This window comes from Tetrao urogallus (genome assembly GCF_951394365.1).
Source record: "Tetrao urogallus genome assembly, chromosome: 3".
Lineage (NCBI taxonomy): Eukaryota > Metazoa > Chordata > Aves > Galliformes > Phasianidae > Tetrao > Tetrao urogallus.
In genome coordinates, this window is record NC_136815.1 from 47,421,429 (window position 1) to 47,442,040 (window position 20,612).

At 38.1% G+C, this 20,612-nt stretch overlaps 1 protein-coding gene across 1 annotated transcript in view; it reads right to left on the minus strand.

Moving 5' to 3' along the window:
- The window catches only part of MYOM1 (myomesin 1), a gene marked incomplete at both ends in the record, with an annotated part of 72,650 nt that overhangs the window by 41,106 nt on the left and 10,932 nt on the right, over window positions 1-20,612 (minus strand). The window contains 11 exons of the mRNA XM_079533556.1: window positions 1,174-1,298; window positions 1,655-1,711; window positions 3,288-3,487; window positions 5,234-5,375; window positions 9,353-9,514; window positions 9,888-10,052; window positions 11,679-11,741; window positions 11,853-11,941; window positions 12,814-12,906; window positions 16,767-16,924; window positions 18,394-18,604. Coding sequence (XP_079389682.1) covers window positions 1,174-1,298; window positions 1,655-1,711; window positions 3,288-3,487; window positions 5,234-5,375; window positions 9,353-9,514; window positions 9,888-10,052; window positions 11,679-11,741; window positions 11,853-11,941; window positions 12,814-12,906; window positions 16,767-16,924; window positions 18,394-18,604 — 1,465 coding nt within the window. The remainder of the gene's footprint in view (window positions 1-1,173; window positions 1,299-1,654; window positions 1,712-3,287; window positions 3,488-5,233; window positions 5,376-9,352; window positions 9,515-9,887; window positions 10,053-11,678; window positions 11,742-11,852; window positions 11,942-12,813; window positions 12,907-16,766; window positions 16,925-18,393; window positions 18,605-20,612) is intronic.

The following is a 20,612-nucleotide window of genomic DNA, read 5'->3' on the forward strand; positions in this document are numbered from 1 at the left end:
GCTTTTGTTTCTGTGGCTGGAAGTTCTACTTACCATGGCCACTTATACTGTTAATATTAGTAATTAATTATCGTCTTGCATTAAGAATAATTTCAAAGAATATCCAGGTTTCTGTGAGATTTCAAATACTCAGAGAAACTTTACCTAAATATGTGACATTAATGTTCAGTATTCTGCATGCAGTAGGTTGTCAAAAAATCAAAATAGACTATATTATATGGGAACTCAAAATTAATGTATTCACCCTCTGTAAGTCTGTTGCTAAGTGAAATTCCTTTCTTTAGACCAGATTACATTAGAGAGATGAAAAACATGAAATGGGAAGATATTTATGCCTCTCATGATGACAGCTCTAGAGTGATAAGAAAAAGCATTGATAACAAGTTTGTGGGAGTCATGAGGTACTAGTAAAATGGTGAAGATGGTGAAGATATTTCTGGGCTGGTAACCATGCAAAGAAGAGCTCAGAAAAGGAAACTGAAATGAAAAGTGATTCGGTTCTAGAAAATAAATTTTGTCAACTTAGTTGAGGTGGTTAAGTACAATTGAAAGCCAATATAGAGGATAAATACAGAAAAGCAGCTGGAGAAGCACACCACCCACTGCCTTATTGTGATCACATCCACTGGTTGGTCTCCAGAAACATTTAGCAAGTGTTGATGAATGACAGTGGGAGGAATGACACACCTTTGCTTCATACACACTTCCATGTCACATACCAATTTGTCAGACTGCCCCTCTGCTGCCATCTGTCATGTGGCAACAAAATGCAATGGAATATTGGTGGGAAGGTTCAACCTCTACTGCCGTATCACCAACATCCACCACTGATGTCACTGGCCAACATCATAAAATAGGAGGCATTACTTTTGTAGCAGCCCTCAGACAAATCATATACATACAACTGTGACTTTGCACTGTGCTTACTCACTGTAGTGAGTTTGTCAGCCTATCCACCCTATGGCAGGTCAATGACACAGTTCAGGAAACTATATTACAGTTTGAGACACATTCTTCAACCATTCTTATAAATCTCTGTCTTAGTAGTTTATCTTAATCTAATAATTACATTAATGAAGTTCTAATCCTAGCTTGAAAGTGGAAATGAAATTTCAGCAAAGATAATGTTAAAGAAGATTGCTGTATTGTGATTCTGATTTTCTCTGATTTTACCTTTTCCACAAAATACATGATACCCTCATGGCCCCGCTGTCCAGGAGGTTTCCAGCTCAACACAACATAGTTCTTGGTAGCTTCAATAACTTGGAGGTCTGTAGGTGGACCAGGAATGACACCCTCTGAAATACAGTGGAGAAGAGTAGAAAATGGAAACGAGTGTGAATTTCTTCACATTTGCATCAGAAACACTACTATGATTAAGTATAGAACAAGCATTAATACACTTTAGAACTCAATGTTTTTGGAAAACTTAGGGTTTAAAGTTATCTAAATACCAGTATTAAATGTCCTTAGTTTAATGCTAAGCATGTTTGTTTCTTACATCCTGAATAATGAAACCTCATCTAAAGCTGGAGCTGTTCAAGGCTGAGTGACTCTAAGAACAATTCTAAGAACTTTGAGCGTGTGCCAAAGTCCACTGAACTCAATGGAAGTTTCTCAGCCAGGCTTTTGTAGGCAAAAGGGCTGTGTTTACCTGCAGGTTCTTCCTCAGTGACAATAATCTGTCCTGTCCAAGGAGCGGAAGGGTGACCTGAAACAGATGCAAGAGAGATCATGTAAATGAGTCTTCAGGAACTTCTGAAATGATGAGAAAACCAACAAAACTGTCATTTGCAAGCTTCATATGAGCTCCATTCCTGGTGACTACTCATGTAAGGATACTCAAAGCTAGTTTTAAGGCTTGAATATTGAAAGCCCGCAATCAATATATCAAGAAATATTTAGTTCACTGAGACATATACTCCTTCCTGAAATTTCTCTGAAGTCACTTAAGTGACAAGTAGAGGTATTTGGCTCACTCAGTTCATCTGTTTTAGAGAATTCACTTCCACTTTATTTTTCCTGCTACGTTCATTTAGTTTAACAGCCCGCTCATTAAAGGAAGAGCCAAACTCCTGCAGGCTGCTCTTTCTCTCCTTTTAATCCACTTTCCTTCACATTATCAGCTTTCAAAGCAAGGGCCATTGTCACATGAATGTCATATGTCACAGGAAGTGCTTGGCCTGACTTAACATACCCACGCGATATGGTTTGGGTAGCTTTCTCTGTGCCTTAGCATTATCATGTTATCACAGCTATGTATCAAGCTATTAACCACAACAACATATTTTCAGAGATAATCTTCACAGCTACTGTTCTCCACTTCAAAGTTTCACGTTTCATTGGCTGATTTGCTTTGGAAGTGTGAGCAAAGATTGAGCAGGGGTTTGTGACAGTGAAAATGAGGGGATACAATGGGAATAGGCCACCGAGATCAGAGTCCCTCTTTGGAGACAGCTTCCAGTCCTTCCAGTGAAAAGAAAAAGCCACCGTAACTGGGGTTTCACATTTCTGACACGGTATTTCCTTGTGGTGATAAACCTGCTTCCTCCAGCCTTCTGTTTTGTTTTTTTTTTTTTAATGGAAACCTCGATCATCTGATAGCTGTCTGTACCTTACAGTGCTGAAACAGTAAGACATGCAAGTTGGGACTGTTGGTGACCTGTAGCTTTGCATACAATACCCCTTTCACATGAGTAGAAATAAATGAATTTTAGGCATATTATTTTGGCATATGGGTAGAGAAAGGGATTTTGAAGCAAACTCCTCGTCAAAGCCTTTGCATCTGGGATATCACCCAGCCACAGGAAAAAATATCATTGGCCTGTAAGATGCTAACTGCCATAGAGGCAGTTGGAGAGGTTGGGTTCAATAATCTGTTGGGTTGCCCTGATATTTTGCTGATGTTACTGCAAGACTTCAGTCATCACATGGGCTGTGGCACAGAGAGAGGCTATTCGCAGGGTCTGCTTGGCTATTTTGTTGGTTGAACAAAAACAAGCCTCAGGCAATTTACTCTCCTGTGCCCTTTCCCCTCTCCCTGCAAGTTCAGAACGCAGTGCTGCTGCCAGCAAAAGCTGTTAGAGCTGTTGGAACTCTCTGCGCAAAGAGCACTGAGATGATTCCTTCTTGGCAAATGTGCCTCCAAAGATTTTGTTTTTGAATTGCTCCCTCTAGTGGGATTCCAAAGGCTTATGAGTAAATAGTCAGACTTCTTTTTCCTTTCTTTTTTCTTCGAGTTATGACTTCTTAAATCTCTCAGACAAGCTGCAAGAAGGACACCTTACTTCTCAGTCTGGCTCTGTCTGCGGGATCCAGGGCAGCCACAGGCTCTGACACACGGGATGGTAGGCTAACACCAGCTCTGTTCACCGCTCGGACACGGAAGATGTAGGAGCGGCCCTCGATCAAACCAGTGACAGGAAAACGAGCAAACTTCACCGGAGTCTCATTGCATTGGGTCCAGTGGGTGGTGCCAACCTCACACCTGCAAAACACAAACAGGATAAGTGGTCCTGGGAAGGGAAAAACACAAGCTCAGGGCACCCACCCCTCAGAGCTCCATTCATGTTCATTGGCTGGACATTCCCAGCTTCTTCAGCAGTGCTGTCTTCCGGTGACACAGAAGCAGCTGCAGGAGAGGGGTCAGGGCTGTAGGGCCATCTGGGAATGCGCTAAATCCCTTGCAGCTGTGCTTCTTCTTTCCTGAACTGAAGAGGGGACATGGGCACAACTCATTTCAAACTGTTCAAACCCTTCAAAGCATGCTCTTGGGACTCCTGGGGTGTGTCGGCTTCAGCATATTTGAAGGGATGTGAAATACATGGATCCTCTGCAGTTGCCAGAAGAAGAGTTCATCATCTGTGATGAACCCAGCTCTCAGACGTCTGTGACAACAACTGAAGTTGGACGCTCAGTAACAAAGCTCTGAATTCAGGAGCAAATGTAGAATGAAGTGAAGACAAGAGAAGAAACAAAATGCTCTTTGCCTTGCAGTTACACTTTGTGATAACATCCCTCAAGAGCCTAGTTTTAAAATGAAGCAGTATTTTAAGAGTCTAGTCCTATCATTTGTTTAGAATTATTTAATGAATGCCAAAGAGCTAGAGCTTCCTAGTGCAGCACAGTTACAGCAACAACTCATACGCTGTCAAACCAGTAGAAGTTATACTCAAACTGAAACAGTGTTCAATATTTGATTGTTGTGATGTTAGAATTTTCTCACAAAACAATCTCTCCATTTTATATTTATTAAATTTGTATATAGAGGGCATAATATATTGGCATATTTACGAAATACATTTATACATGTATATTACATATACATTTACATGCATCTAAATAAACCCACGGGACTTCCATGTTACTAATGACATATTTTGGTACTAAAATTGAAACAAATATTACCAGCTCTGAAAATTTCACTGTAAGTCTTGAAACACTGATTGAATTTCTTAAATCCCAAACTTCTGGAATCCCACCACAGTGTGGTGGGATTCCATTTTCATACAGAATCACAGAGTCATTCAGGTTGGAAAAGACCAAGCATCAGCCCACCCCCACCATGCCCACTGACCACGTCCCTCAGTGCCACATCCACACAATTCTTGAACACCTCCAGAGCTGGTGACCCCACCACCTCCCTGGGCAGCCTGTGCCACTGCCTGACCACTCTTTCTGAGAAGAATTTTTCCTAATATCTGACTGAACCTCTCCTCGCACAATTTGAGGCCGTATTTTTAGAACTACATATTTCCAAATCTTACTGTTGAAGAGAAAAATATGTAAATGTAATTTGCATTAAGCTTATGAACTTAATTGCTCAAAAAACAACAGCATGTAAGAGAAGTCCAAGTCCCTCCAAAATCACATTTTGCTTTCTGGTACGTAGTAAATGTTTGGCTGCAGGAGGGAGAGCACTGATATGGGTAGAGCTAATCCTGAGAGCCCCCAACACCACAGTGTCCTGAGGCCTCTTGAGCCTCATAGGAATAAGTAAGGGCTGAGCAGCATCTCACATAATCATTTCTATGTACTTACATGAAGCAGGCCTTTATTATTCTCATTAAAGTTGTATCAGGCCCAACCAGCTTAAAAAAGCACTATTTTTGTAGCCAGCAATAAGAGTGAAAATAAAAATGACCGCTTTATCTCATGCTCTCAAATGTGCTTTCAGGTTTTTGAGTTGAAATGCGCAGCAATACAAATTTTCCACATCAGCATGCTTGCTGACCTGTCAATGAAGTATCCGAGGATGGGGTTTCCTCCATCAACAGCTGGCTGCTTCCAGGACACAATGACATAATCCTTGTTGGCATCTAAGCACTGCACATCCAGTGGTGCACCAGGGGCTCCTGGGATCTCAGCATCAGCATCTATGAGGATGGAGACACAGATTTCCTGATATGAAACAAAGTTCTTTCATAATTATTTTTTAAGGACAAAACTCTACTCCTGCAGAGTCAAGAAAAAGCTTCAAAACTATCTGTTTTTATATTGGTGGTGTCTTTTCAGGTTTTGACTTTTGCAGCATTTACAAATGCATTTACAGCATATTGTAAACATAATTGATCTAGGCATTTTTAACACGTATTAGTACTGCGGATTCTAATGAGGTAGCTGCCAGAGGCACAGCCAAAGTGCATGAAAATTTGGAAGACTATTTACCTTCAATGTTACTTAGGAGATTAGGCTGACATTTTGTCTTGCGGTTATGCAATGGCTCAGTCACAAGGTTTTAGTCTCAGGATATACAGCACTGTGATCTCACTCACTGCCATACACCTCCATGGAAATACTGACCATGGAAATATTGACACAGCTCTGACCCCACCTTCAGATCTCATCTGCCCCTACAGTAAGAACTGGGAGGCAAAACCTCTTCTCTTCAATTCTTTGTGTCATTTTTGTTGTTGCTGTTTTTTTCCAAGGTCATCCTCTGGAACGATCAGCCTTGTTAAACTACTATTTGCTGGACACTTTCTTTACAAGGAGAGTGGTTAGGCCCTGGAACGGGCTGCCCAGGGAGGTTGTGGATGCCCCGTCCTTGGACGTGTTCAAGGCCAGGTTGGACGGGGTCCTGGGCAACCTGATCTAAATGTGTATGTTTGGTGGCCCTGCTAGGCAGGGGGGTTGGAACTACATGATCCTTGAGGTCCCTTCCAACCCGGGTGATTCTGTGACACTCAGACACACAACAAAGACATCTGCTGAAGAAAAGACCAATCTGAACCCTGGTTTATTTTTCAAATGAATGAAATACCTTCACACATAGTCTTTCATTGTTTGGCTTGGGATGGACATGATCTGAAAAGGTATCAAAACCCTTTGAAGTTGAATTACACCACAGATTTTGGAATATAACTTTCCTTAGGATGAGTATATTGTTTCTTGCAAGCATTTGTCACAAGTATGAGATTGTTGGTGTCAAAGGGCCCAGACTCTACCATCAGCTTCCAGACAAATCTTACCCAAAACTTAAAAATCAGAGCATAGTGCTGGGAACTGGTAAATACTCTGTTTACACAGTCATAATTCAGCTTGAGTGATGTAGCAATTTTCTTGTATGGCAAAATAACTCTTGCAAAAAGATTATATGAAAGATTTTTAAAGAAGAGAGATCTTTTCTCTATAGAACAGAGTTTCTACAGTCACAAGTAACGTTCAAGCCTCACTACTTCTAAAGACAATCTGACTTAAGACAAGACAGCTGTATATATCTAAAGAAAAATGTTTTGCTAACAAATGCTGTTCTTGCATTCCATCTAAACCCCATACTTTTACAAATGTTTGATGCTTCAGGGTGCTACAGGATTCTGTATTACAAGTTATGTCAATTCCAGTTTTTTCTGCTTTTGGCTTTCAGAAATAAATGCTGTATATGAGAGTTTATCATGCTTGATTAAATAAAGCAGTAGTCTTCAGAGAAAAAACAAACACACACTCCTCCCTGTATCTTCCCTTTTAGGCATAGTTGCATTACATAGAATTTTTGAAGCTGTGCCAACGTTTTTGAGTTCGGTTTCTAACTACAGCTAACTCGGTATAGTTTTTAAAATGCATAGAGTAACCAATGCATTTAACATAGCAAAATAATAAGAACATTAAGGGTAATAACAAGATATTTTCAATAATCTCCCTACGAATTACAGAATTATAATTATCTATATCTCTTGCTTGATAGAACATGAGACATCACAGTTTCTTTCCAAGACAGACTAGGAAATAGCTGGGACAATCAGCATTGCTCATCAGTCTCACTGGTGCTAGGATTTCATCCCTGGCTGCTTGCTGATGAATGCTGACCTGTAACCATGGTAAGAGGAACCCATTTTCTCTGAACCTGCCAAGTCCTGGTGTTACGAGCCTGATGAGCACCCTGCTCACCTCCATCAATGCAGGAGGATTTCTACATGTGATGCAAAAAGACAGCTCCTTGCACTTCAGCAGCTAGCTAAGAGTTTGTACTGAACTTGTCTACAAATTAGGAGGAGCAGTGAGAAGTATGCTGGCCAAATGAGGCTGTGCAGAGAATGTAAGTAGAATATAATTAATCGAATTAGAATTTGGCAAGTACACCAGTTGGCTACTGAGATACTCTTGTGAAAGGGGTAGCTGGTTCACAGTCAGGTCATATTTTCATTGCTGTAAGTGCTAGAAGATGTAGCAGGAATGAGGTTAATCATTTATTTATATGGTAGCCCAGTTTTAAAACCAGGCAAGGAAAACAATCCCTAATTCTTCTCCTTGTTGCTCAGTCTCACACACACATTCCAGCAAACTCTTTCCTCGGGTGACAAAAACATTTGATTCAGTTATATTTTCCAAGCAGGCTGTTATCTCACACAGCTTTGCTAAACTTGGGAACATGCTACCACTCCGAACGCATTCTCAGAGCCAAAGATTTCCAGAGTCTTTTGAATTAGCATTACATGCTTCAGCTGCTTTTAGCAGCTGGGATAGATATAGAGTCAGCATGTAACCTGATAAGCCACTGCTCTTCTTAAAGAAATACTTGCTCTAATAGAAATACAAGGAAGTTTTTCATGGTACAAGCAAACAACACCCAGAGGAATGACATTTTAATCCTGTACCTAAATTAAGGAGTCACATTTTCTGCTTTTCCTTACAGAATCACAGAAGGGTGAGGTTGGTAGAGCCTTCTGTGTCCATCAGGTCCCATTCCTGTTCCAGAAGAAATACTCAGAGCAGTGGTCCAGGATTGTGTCTAGTTGGGCTTTGAATATCTTCAAGAATATCTTCTCCACAGCCTCTCCAGGCAACTTGTACCAGTATTCAACAGCCATCATAGTAAAAAAGTGTTTTCTTAAATTTGAAATGTTGAAATGGACTTTTCCATTTTGTTCATTGTCTCTTGTCCTGTCTGGGTACCACAGAAGTGTCTCACTCTATACTCATTACTCCTCCTATTAGGCATCTGTACACATTGATGAGATAACCTTTGATCCCTCTCAATCCCAGAAAGAACTGACACAGCTCTCTCAGCCTCTCCTCACATGTAAGATATTCCTTTCACTTTGCAACCCTTCACTGGACCTTCTCCAGTATGTCCATGTCTCTCTTGTACTGGGGAGTCCAGAACTAGACCTGGCACTCCAAAGATGTCTTACCAGTGATGAGCAGAAGGGAAGGATCAACTCCCTCCACCTGTTGGTGACCTTGTTCCTAATGCAGCTCAGAATATCACTGGCATTTGCCACAAGGACACATTGCTGGTTCATGTTCACCCTACTATGATCCCAAGACCCTTTTCTGCAAAGCTGCTTTCCAAAGAGTCAGTCCCCAGTCTGTAATGGTGCATGTGGTTATTCTTCTCCTGGTGGCGATCTCTATATTTCCCTTCTACTGTACTTTTTTTTGAGCATTGTGCATTAGTGAAAACCTCTCAGTTGAAGCAGAAAAATCTTCATCTGCGGTTCAGCAAGTGCGAGATGGTTACAAAAATACATTTTAAAGTTACTTTATAGAATTATCATTTTTTGAATTATGTTCAGTACTGTTCACAAGCTGAAGCTGGGAAAGGGTGAAGTTACATCAACAACAAAAATCTGATCTCCAAAATGCCAATACGGTTTACAAGCTTTCTAAAATGTGACACCAAAGCTTGAGGAATACTCAGTTTTTGCAAAGATAACACTTGGAAGTAGTAATGCTAAAATCAATTGTATAAAATATTTATATAAATTACTATAATTCATTTTATGTAAGCTATTGTTTTATGTAAAAGAATATATATACAAATTGGAAATAAACACCTAAAATGACTGAGATTTACTTTGCCAAAAGGTTTTCCTCATTTCTCCAGTGATGTGGTTCATAAGCAGTATCTTACCTCGAACAAAGACATAACCACTATACTCTTCATAGTATTCTCCCATCACAACACGCAGAGTGTAAAGACCTTCATCTTCCTTGTTCGCATGAGTCAGTGTTAACGAAGCTCTCTCCCCAGTCCAGTGCATCTGGACCCATTTGGATGGTGTAATAAGAACACCTAGAAATCAGAGAATTTTGTAATGAGAATTAGCTGAATGCTGTGTATAGCTTGAAATAGATTGGAAATACACAAGAGACCATCCCTACTGTTCAATTTTCTATCTTCAAAGACAGTCATAGCTGAAAGCCAACTTTGCTCTCAGAGTTTAACTTTAGAATGTAACAGCTTTTTGTTGGCTACTGCACAACAGCCTCGTGTAATTACTTGAGAAATGTAATAAATAGGAAAAGCTACAGAAACTATGTTGATGCGTCACAGAGAAGTTAGAGTTGATGAAATGCTTTTAGTATTTAAGCTTACAAAAGAAAAAAAAAGTTAAAAGTCATTTACATTGAACAAATTTATATTTCTTTTTGTCAAAAGTTCTCACCATTGCGGTACCACTCGATGTCTGGTTTGAAGCGCTTGATATCAGGACTGATGACAACCGTGCAGCCCAGACTCATTGTCTCACCTTCTCTCCCAAACGTTACCTCAAACTTGTCAATAAATTTGATTTCGAACCTGGAAGCGAAGCCATGTGGGGTAACACCAACTGTACAAGGGAAAAAAGTCTGGCTGCTTACTTATTCTTTTATTTCATGATAAGAGTAGTAAGCAGTAGTGCCCACTGATTATCAATACAAGCTCAGGTAAAGTTTAAGACATGAACAGAAATAGCATATATTCATTATCCATACTCAGAGTTTATTGCAGGGTCACATAATCCAGGCACATACATATCACAGGGAAACAGCTTTTTCTTTATTCATAAAACTCCAGTTCAGTTTTTCAGGGAAAAGCTCCTTCAGAATTTCATTCCAGAATTTCCAAAATTTCAGATTTGGTGTTTTATCATTTTATCATAATGTGCATGCTTGTAATTTAAACTTACTTCTATTTATGACTACTGATTTATTCAGGTCAAATTATCTTCAGTGTATACACCTTTTTCATTTTCCTCTTTAACTCTTTGCTCCATCTCTGGACAGTTATGTGTCCACTCAGCTTTCATATTTTTAGCCTAAGTAGATCTTTTTAATGAACTTCTAAAATAAAAATGAGCTCTCCACTCCCTTGGGCTTTCAGGTGGCCTGTGCTTGTTCCTGAATTTACCTTTCCTGATGTTGTATAACCTGAACAACAGAAATGTTCGAGTTGGAAGAGACCTTTAAAGGTCATTTAGTCCAACTCCCCTGCAATGAACAGGGATATCTACAGCTAGATTTGAGACAGAATATCCTATGTGCTTTATACCTATGTCTGGCATAGGTGCTTTCATCATTGTCCTGAAAACAGTTCTGCTAATAACATTTAGGGTCATTTTTTCCTTTTCTACAACTTCCCTATGCTAGTAGCTCACAGTCTTCCTGTGAACAATGCACACAAACACATTGATATCTTTCACTTCCATTACCAAATGATAAATTCCAAATAATATTGGAAACTCATGGCCTTGTGTTTTGTAATGTTATCAGTTATTCTGATTATTTCAGAGCTTTAGTAAATAAAGGCCTTCTCGTATACCTTTGCAGCACACCTCTCATCCTACTTGTGTTGCTGCAATAAGGGCTTAAGGCCCTTATGTCACTCAGCGTACATAAATTGTTGGATTTTCTTTTCATTTCTGATTGATGTATTCATGCAATACTGTAAATCACTTCAAACTGATTTCTAGATTTCTAGCTCTTCTGAGCTAGATGCTCAGGTAAAACAAAAAAAAAAAAGACAAAAACAACGATTTTTTTTTTTAACTTGATACGGCCAATGTATTCAGATTTGCTCCTGGCTATGCGCAACTGTACCACATGCAATTCACATAGCAGCAGAGAAAATCTATTAAGTCAGCTGTCTACTGACACACATGCACCCCCAACCCTTTTTTCCTGAATATGTTTTTATGTATTGCAAGAAGTGAACTGTCTCTCTTTTTGACAGATGTTATTTCACAGCCAAGTGCAATACTAAAATGATGCTTCTTGTGTGAACAAATAGCCACAGACCTAGAAGGCAATGTCATTTCCCCCAGCAAGTTAGATTAACACATCTGCAATGGAAGAGCTCATACCTAAAGATGACCTGCTCTTTTTTCAAATAATGTTACAAAATATTCTGCCTATTCATTTGTCATGATGTCACTGCCTCAAGTGAATGTGTCAAACAAGCGTGTATTGCAACTTACGGCTCAGAGGCATGGAAAACGTCCCAGCATGCAAATGACTGGCATCAATTTCTCCTTTGTACCCTGAATGCACAAAGAGAAAAAGAGCAGTCACTATCACTGAGGGGTAAAGGCTCCCTGAGCCACAGAAATGGAAATATGCATTAAAAAAAAGGAAATATTTTGCAAACCTACTCTTTACCACAAGGGAAGCATAAGCCGAAACTTCTCCTTTAACATTCATAGCAGATGCCCGGTACTGAGCAATGTCATCAAAATCACATCTAAAATGACAGAAATGGTTAGGTTGGACACCCAGAACTATTTGGCAAACCCTTTGTTCTAGACCCAGAAAGCCTTCAGACATCTGGGTAAAATCTACAAATAAGTAAAAGCGTGGGAGATGTGCTCTGGACGCTGGATTACTTCTGGACAATAAGTTTTTGTCAATATTCAAAAAACAATGAAAAAAAAATTAATGTTAAATACTCTTTCAGATTTGAAATTAAGATTACAGCAGAAGAAGGAAAAAAATTATCTGACAACATTCATCCATTAACTCCAAGATTTCTCTAGTTCACTCTCTTCTGTGGAGATATGCCTAATGCAGAAACTCTAGAAACAGTAAATACAATATTTTCAAAAGGTACCAAATATTATCTAGATAGTCAAAACTATATCATCACTGATTGTCAGTGATTTTTGACAGAATATTACTGCAAAAATTTCCAAATGGGAAGAGGAGTACTACTAAAGGTCTTTGTGTGTGTGTGTCTGTGTGTGTACAAGTGAGAACTCAGTCCCATTCCTCTTTTCAGTAAGAATCTTTCTATACCTGGAAAACCATTAGCTAATATTTTTACCTTGAACTAGATTTTTCTCATATTTAACTGTACTTATGCAGGACAAATAGAGAAAGTATGTTTCTGAGTCAATCATGAACAGAATAATATAGACCGATTACTTAATTAGGTAAATTCAATACCTTCTACTAAGGAAAACCAGAACTACTTCAGTATTTAACAGACAGTGTTAATCTCAGTTGTGCAAACTTGATACTTCTCATCCCCAAGAGATATGTCACATTCTGCAAGTCTCAGTCTATAACAACATTTCAGTTTAAGTTATTTGTTAAATGGTCAAAACATTCCCTTACGTGCTGATCTCCAGGGAGTGCAATCCATATCGATTTTCAATGGTATATTTGTCAGGGTGAGCCTGTACATCAATGGGGACATTGTTTTTGTACCTACGGAAAAGCAAAGAAACAATACATCAAAAGTGGAAGAATATACCTATTATAAAAGGTCACATAAATGGTATTTGAAATACTGACTCAATTTCTGCATATTTCTCCTAGATATATTATAGTTTATCCTGGGAAGACATATCTTTAGAAGCTTAACTTCTCTCTTTCTCTTTCACCTGCCCCATGTGAATTTTATTTTCTTGTTAAAGGAAAAATAGTTCTTGAACAAAATGAAAATAAGCTTATATTACTATGAATTTCAGGTTATTACACGTTAAAGAATGGAGAATTCACACAAGAAATGTTTCAGTGTTTTCTGAATTGTGAACAATACAAATTCTGCAGCGTCCATGGTTACTAGCTACTGTGCATATTTGGTTTGAGTTGCATATTTGATTATTTGATTTAGTTTTAAAACCTGCATATTCACAGAAATGCCATTTAAGAAATTACTCATTTTATGGTTTTGGTTTTTTATTTGTGTGTGTGTGTGTGTGTGTAATCCTCAAGGCAGACAGAATTGGACTGGTAAAAAAAAAAAAATTGTCTTCAAGTGCAAAGCAGCAAGTGCAAACTAGCAAAAACTGTAATACCAAAACCAACTCTTCTTTTACACGCATATACTATCAGTATTTTCTGGTACAGGTATGTACCAGGAAAAATTTACAGGTCAAAATTCCTGGCAAGTAATTTGAAGGAATGAGCCAATACTGATCAGTAACAAGCTGACTGCTGATTTCAGAATTTATTTGAACATTTGCATGAGACTCACAGACGGAGAATTCAGTACTAGATTCTTCATCAGCAACCACTGCTTAAAAGGTCACTCATTCTGAACAGTACATGAAGTTACTAGAGATAAAACTTCAAATCTTGAGAGAGTAGTAGTGACATGGGGTGAACTGGCAACAGGAGTCTAATAAAACTAAAAAGTACTGAATACAATTCAGTGTTAGGTTTGGTTTGCAGTCTGTAAAGAAGGAATGTGCTCTGAGATTGTGTGACCCTTTAGTATAGATTTCCCCATATTGTGTAGATGAGGAAAGTGGAAATACAAAACATGATAAATATCTTCATCTCATACTTTGATATAGCCCAAATAAACCTTTATTTTCATAAGTCATAAAAGATAGCCAGCCAAAGAGTTTTGCTTCTTCATTTCCGATTTTAAATGCCAGTTTATTTCACAATTATCAACTAGGATGGACAACCAGTATGTTGCCATAGCATGCCCCACTTCACCAAACAAATCAGTAACATACAATTGTACTTTTTACTAAAAATACTATGAGATTGTTTCATCTCTAAAGCTGAGCATTGCCTTATAGCACATTCAGCATTGTGGAATAAAGAATATTTCCCTGACAATAAATATTTAAGCAGTGTAATACACTGTGATTTATCCAAGCACCAAAGCGAGTGAAAATCACTCAAAGATTGTTATCCTGATCATTTTCTCGGTAAAACATCTAAGAAAAGGGAATTGATGCAGGGCAGTACCCTCTGTTTTGGACTCCAAATGCACAAATTTACTTGACTTCATTACAGATCTTCTACTTCATTATCTTGACCTACAGTACTGTTCCACTACAAGTGAATCCAACTGCCACTACTCTTCAACACAATGGCACACACAGGACTGGCAACATCTGAGCAGCTTTATATTCTCTGTCCTGTGTCAAATAGTTTAGAAAATAGAATAATGTTACCAATTCTTAGTATTTTTTAGTGAATGCGAAATCCTATAGAACATGACTGGACTTGATCCAAGGGCATCCTTTGGATCCTGTTGGAACTGAAGGCATTTGGTAGCACATGGTGCTGTGCAACTTTAAGTTTTAACTGAGTTACTCTAGCAAGGAGAAAAATTTGACTTCATCCGTGTTCATTATCAAATTACTTTTAAAAATGATTTAATTTTTGCTGATTTATATTTGTCTATGGAAAGAATAGTGCTCATCTTAGAAGGACCACTTGTTATTTCTGGAAACGCAGATTCCAGAAGAGCCAAGTCATTAGCTAATGTTGGACTGCAACCTCCCATGGTATTTACGCACTGATAGTTTATGCTTTCTCCTACTGGTTTCAAATGTCCTGGGTTTTCCATTAGCTTTTTCTAAGGGAGTCAGGACAGCTGCAACACACAGTAAGATTTTCTTTAGAGAAAGTCTGTGAAGCTTTCTAATTTATCATGCACAACATGAAAAGGTCTTCATTGCTTATACAAAGAATGACTCTTTGGAAAATACAACTGACATTTAGTTAAAAATTCTGAATGCAAGCTGACAGAACCAGGTCAGTACTGTTCTGTAACTCTGAGCAAAGACACCTGCTGAAAGGGTTGAACTCATTTTTCCCATTAGTAGCCCATGGCAAACTAAAGTCCCTTTAGAATTCAAGTGTACTATAAAAAAACGCATTAATTTCTACCATCCATATTTAGCATGTAGATGAAAGGGTGGTTCACAGCAAGAGCAAAGGCAAATAACTGAAAGCTTGGTTTGTAAGCATGCCAGTTTTCAGGACAAGGTGGATCTCAAGCAAAATACAAATGGCCCTGCTCTTGACTTCTTGGTCAACTTCAGGTTACAGAGCTGGATTACAGCCACAAATGTAGCTGAACATTCTTCATATTCAACAGCGACCAGAATTGAAGCATTTGTCCTCCTTTAAGAGGAATATAAAAATAGCGCATTTACAACTCTTAAGCAACTGTAAATATGTGTTTGTAAAGAGCCTACCTATTGGTTGCCTAGTCTAAAGAAAAACTTCCTGAGCATCAGCTCCGGCCTATTAATGTACCTTTTAGTGGTTCTTTTTGTTAAGTCCTGAAATTAAAATTTTTAAGACCTAAATAAACACAGATTCCATTATGCAACTCAAGTAATTCATTACAAAATATGATTATTACTTGACACCATGATATAATAGCTGTATTCCATTGTCCCCACAAACAGAATCTTCACAGGACACGTTCCTAATTAATGCTTAACACTGAGCATGGGCTTATTTGTTGTTCATTTTATGTACACATCCATATGTTTATACACACATTCTAGAAGAATCTTTTAAATAAAAGAGTGAGTACCAAATCTCATTTTACATTTGAAGAAAAGTTATTATCTATTGTCTGAGCAACTTGATTGCGTGGCATAAAAGTTATTAGAAAAATTAGCATAATAAACAGCAAGACTGTAAAGCTTCACAAGTCGCTGTTAATTAAGTTAAACTAAATTTCATTCAGGATAAACTTTAACTCAAGAGTCAAATTGCACCTTCAGCTATGACAAATAATGGATATGAATGGATATGAAATATGGAGTTCTTACAATAATGATTTAATCCAAAGATCTAGTAAATGGAAAGCTTCCAGGAGACTCCAAAATTTCAGAAGATTTGGCTAATCCTACATCTATCCGTAGCATTTGACTTCAGATAAACAGGATGTGACCTCTATGAACAGTTGGTGTAATGAGATTTCATTTTCATGGAGGCTGAGTACTACATCTGCTCAATAGCCAAGCAGTAAAGCAGCTAGATCTTGTTAATGCTTTGTTTAATGGCATTGGTGGACTAAAGACAAGTATGTGGAAAACATTCTCTTATGGATAGTACTGATGATAAATTGCATTGCTATTTTTCCTTAATCAGAAGACAGAAAGTGTATGTTAGATGTTTATATGAAAAATATGCATGTATTGTTGCTACCAAATACTTTTAGTATTTTGCTTTGTTTCTGTACCGTGATTTGAAAGGCTTAGGGTGGCCTCTAAACCTGTATTTTCAGTCATAATGTAATTTTACTGGAAAATATGCTGCATTTACTGGGGTGACTTTGAGTGACAGAGATACAAACTTACCATGTAACACGGGGTACTGGCCAGCCAGCCACTGTACAATGAAATTTGACATTTTGCTTTTCCCAGATAGTGTGAGAACGAGGTTCAATAATAAACTCAGGAGGATGTAAAAGTTTATCTTGATTCAACTTTTTGTGAAATGCCTGAGTATCTTCTAGCTGGAAAAGAAACATCTCATTATAAACTTCATTATTTACAAGTGCAAAACATTAATAACTGAAAAAGTGTTTTTGAATTTTTAAAAAGCAATTTTCAATCTAAAATCCAGATAAGAATATTCAATGTATATATCTCTCTTGAACACACACAAAGAAGTTTTTATATTCAAGAGTTCATCGTTTAAAAATAACTAGATTTCGTTTAACTATATTTTCCCCTCAAAATGATCCCAAATAAAATAATGCTCCATGTTTAAATTTTGGTTTTGATATACACAGTGAAAGGTGAAATAATGAAATTCAGATGTCTTCTGTACTCCTTCTCTAATGCAAGGTCATGTAAGCCTGAAGCATCTCTGACAGACCTGCTCTCAAATCTTTCCTGTTGGTGGGATCTTCCATTATGCCTGGGTAACCATTCCGCCTGATTATTCTCAGACCCAGAAAAAAAATTATTAATATACTATAAATCTTGCTTTCTTCAAAGCATTACCAGAGGTCCAACAGTTTCCAATACAATTAAACAATTTTCTCCTGTGTTTTATTGACAATAATTTTGTTAATACACTCTGGAATGGCATTTGTTTTTATGCAATAGAATCCTGATTTGAACTGATATTAAATTTGTGACCTATTATAACTCCTAGACTCCTTGGTAATTGCACCTGACCAGGCATTCCCCCTTGCTTATTCTTTTCCTTCTGTGTGTAGCAATTTCTATTTGTTACAACAGTTCACCTTCACTGCTTCCCAGTTTTTCAAGATGGTTTTGCATTTTTAACCTTCAAATGTTTACAGCCTTTCCAACCTCACGTCATGAGGATATTTTAGGATCATACTGCCAATTCTTCTGCATAGAACATTAATAAATTACCTGAACAACGTGTATTTCTATTTAATACATTCTCCCACTCTGGTCATAACATATTCATAACTACCATCTGATTACTTTTTTTAACAATTTGTGCAGAAGTATCAAAGCTACCCAAAATTAGACATTCAGTTCCAGATGCTGACGACTGCCTCCCTTATTTGCACACTGTAATTAAAACACTGTAATAAACTTTGGACAAGCTTGTCCCCAGGCCATAAAATGTCAGGAATTATCCCATCACCTTCTTATCGCCAAGTACTGCCTAAAAACTGCCTTGTGGTTCAGATGGGGGATGCGGTGCCACTTCCACACATGTGAGCACAGCAGAAAGAGTGTTCCTGTTCCCTGTTCCATTCTGAATCCCTCTCTCCCAACATTACTACAGTTCCTGATGTCTCTTTTCTTACCACCCAATGCTAAGATAACTACAGTTTAAGTCATTGAAAATACTTTCATTGAAAATACCTTGGGATTTACTAACATAACCGCTATTGCTGGTAGTGTAAATCAGGGCTGTGGATGTGAGAGGCTCTTTACAAACGCCAAAGAAGACCTGCACTGAGTACTGCCTACGTGTTCACTTCTATTATTTTACCGTTTTCTTCAGGGCCACACGCTCTGCAGACTCCCGTATCGCTACTTTCCTTGATTTTTTCTCATGATGTTCCTCTTCAGAGACAGACTTGGCCACCTTGCTGACACTAACTCCTTCACCGGTCGCAAAGAGGTTCCTTTTGGCAACGTAGGCAGCGCTCTCTTTAATTCTTTCTTCTTCTGTATCTGTGATCCCACTGATATTTACTTCACTGAAAGAAGATTTAAAAAGCAGAATTATATTGGAAAATGCAGAGAACATATTCCACTTATATCTTCTATTCAGTCAGCCAACTACAGAGGATATTAAAGGTCTTTCATATTAGGTATTTCATAACGTATCTCTGCCTTGAAGATCATTACTTTTGTAACAGACCAAAGGTATTCAAAGCAGAAACACGAAAGCGTAGTGATTAATGACAGAGTATTCAGTCCCTCTTTTAAGTCATGGCCATTTTCAGTGCCCCTCTGTACAGACATGCCAAGCAAAATTTCCACTTAACAATTATCATCTCCGTTGCTACAGTGATGAGTTTAAAGCCCATCCACATATCTGTTAGGCTCAAGGGTCAATGATTTACAGGCATAGCATTAGTACTAAGAATATCAAGGGGACAGGATAATTGTAACAGTATAACAATATTCTTCTTTCTGATCTTTTTTAAATTTATTTTTAATAGAAGAACACTGAATATATGACACAAGCTCTCTTTGTTCATAAAAAATTCAATCCTTTAATGTTTGCAGAATGACTGACCTTCCAAGCATTTTTAAGGAGATGAATAAGGATTTCCTTGAAACATTTCTACAAATTAAGATGCAAAGAACTTGTATTCCCAACAGCTCCAATCCTATTTTCAGATGCACACATGGGAGTACTGTTGGGGTCATGGTGTTTGGACACCATCAGGACATCATAGATTCTATAGTAATACATATACAGTGAGAGTTCCTTGACCTAAGGAGAAACATTACTACCTTTCTGCTGATTTTATTTACTTTAGGTCAGGGGGCTGGAACATCTCTGCTACAAATACAGGCTGAACAAGTTGGGCTTGTTCAGCTTGAAGAAAGAAAGGCTCTGAGGAGACTTCATTGTGGCCTGCCAGTACTTTAAGGGAGACCAACCTTTTACATGGAGTGGTAACAACAGGACAAGGGGAAATGGCTTTAAACCAAAAGAGAGGAGATTTAGTTTAGATGTCAGGAGAAAAAGCACTGAGGCATTGGCACAGGCTGCTCAGAAGAGCTTTGGATGTCCCATCCCTGGCTTGAGAACAGGCTGGATGGGACCCTCGGCAGCCTGATCCAACTCCTCAAGGCAGAAGGATGGGAAATGGATGATCTTTAAGGTCCTTTCCAACCCAAGCCATTTTATGCAGATTTTATGAACATTAGATGGCAGAATGAAAAGAGGCTCTGTTTGAGTACTGGACAAGCTTTCTTGTTAACACTACAAAGAGAAAAGCCATTGTTTATTTCCAGAATACACTCAAGCACAGCCTTGCTGTTTGATTATAAAATGCTTCTGCTACATATTAAAATGATTTTCTGTTTTCTCTAAGATTGCTAACATTATGCATTTGATAGGACATCTCAACATTAAAGAAAATTTGGATTCAAGCCCATAACTAACTGTCCAACCCCTTACATCAAGAGCACAATGTCAATTCAGTGAGAAGCAATACAGTCAAGCAGTGGAGTATGCTGTAAGAATAATTATTCATAAAAGATCGTCAAGAGGCTAACAGCTTTATTAACAGCTTAGAGCTTTGACTTCCCTCACATGTTCAAATTCTGCCTTTCTGTGTTTGTCTACTTCAGTGATTCTTAAGTGTATCAGTGTGATGATTCTCTTCACACCAGCACATCAGCTCTTCTCAGAACTATCTGAGCAGCAGAGATATGACAAATTTCTAAAGACAATTTTGAAAGCCTGATTTAATGCATATGAATGTAGTTATCTATATTCAGTTTTAACAAATCAGTGGCATTCTGTTTCAAAGGCAAACTGACATTACTTCCTTGATAACAGCAATTAAGATCTCAGCAACTTCACAATATGAACCTCAAGGAATAAAGCACCTCCTGGGAGCTGATGAATCCTCAGCCTAATACAGGACCCAGCCTAGCTGTCTACAGTAATGGTCCCTAGAGGTTTTTGATCAACAGTATTAAATATTTAGTTTTGCTAAGCATTTTTTTCTTGCTGTAATCTTC